Genomic DNA, 1,046 nt, shown 5'->3' with positions numbered 1-1,046 from the left:
ATAAAATAGAATTTTTGCTCACAAGACTCCACAGCTTAGAGGGAACATTGGTCAGTATCTCTTGTAAATTCCATGTATGTCTGTTTGAGTTTCATGTTAGAAAAACAGTTGGGCATAAATGCAATACAAAATGAATATAACAGGGGTTGACCACCAGAGCTTCCACATGCAAATCATGCCCAACAAGGATTCACATAGGAAGTACCATGCAGCTAATGTAGAACAAAATCTTCCATCCCATTGAGCACATCTTCCTTACACCCATGCAAATAGCAGGAAGATGGTCAGCATGCACAGACGATCATCAAGTCTGTTGTTACCCGATTAGTCATGTCATTGACAGAGAGCACCATGTTGGGCTGAGACCCCTACCGTAGGGATTTCCCCATTATGCATGATGACAGACCCAGCAAAGTGGCTGACATGCCCATGCTGGTAACCGAAATAGACGAGCCAGCGGGCAACATCGCATGCATGAAGGACAACGTAAGTCAAATCCCTGCCAGGCAAGACCACCGAGCACTGACCCTAGGAGGCAGCCAGTTAGGTTGCAGGCACATACTTGCACGATGCTCAGGCTCGACCCCCACAGCCAATGTTTCCTCTAAGCTGAGTTGGTGTGAGCTAGCTCACAGTTTTTAGCCTCCGGCTCACACATTTTTTGTCTCAGCTCAAGAAGGGTGTCTCTAGAGCAAACTACTTTATGCAGCAGCCAAATCGCTCGTTCACAACTTTAAAGGGAGCATGGCCAAAGCTCGACTGCCCCCCCCCCGAGCCGCCCCCTGCGATGCCACACACGAGGCCGGGGGAAGTAGCGCCAGGTGTCTTCAGGCGGTGGGGTCGGCTCGGAGTACTTCTAGTCTTTTCCCACCACCACCACCAGGCACGTCGCTGGGTCACTCACCGCTGCGGCTCCCGCGAAGCCAAAGGGACAGCCGCCCAGAAGGAACCTCACCAGAACTACGCCGCAGAAATGTGCGAGGAGCTCCTGGGGTCTCCTCCCTCTAAGCCCCCCCCCCAGCGTGACGACAATTTCTCTCCCCCCC

General features: G+C 52.2%; 1 protein-coding gene across 1 annotated transcript in view; it reads left to right on the top strand.

Moving 5' to 3' along the window:
• Positions 1-390: 390 nt before the first annotated feature.
• COL4A3 (collagen, type IV, alpha 3 (Goodpasture antigen)) overlaps positions 391-1,046 on the top strand; it is a 130,504-nt gene continuing 129,848 nt past the window's right edge. The window contains exon 1 of the mRNA XM_015417824.1: positions 391-486. Within this exon, the coding sequence (XP_015273310.1) occupies positions 391-486 (96 nt within the window). The remainder of the gene's footprint in view (positions 487-1,046) is intronic.

The sequence above is a fragment of the Gekko japonicus genome, unplaced genomic scaffold, assembly GCF_001447785.1.
Source record: "Gekko japonicus isolate JY-2015 unplaced genomic scaffold, Gekko_japonicus_V1.1 scaffold302, whole genome shotgun sequence".
Taxonomy (NCBI): Eukaryota; Metazoa; Chordata; class Lepidosauria; order Squamata; family Gekkonidae; genus Gekko; species Gekko japonicus.
Note: the sequence above shows the minus strand (reverse complement) of the source record. Positions and strands in the feature narration are given on the sequence as shown.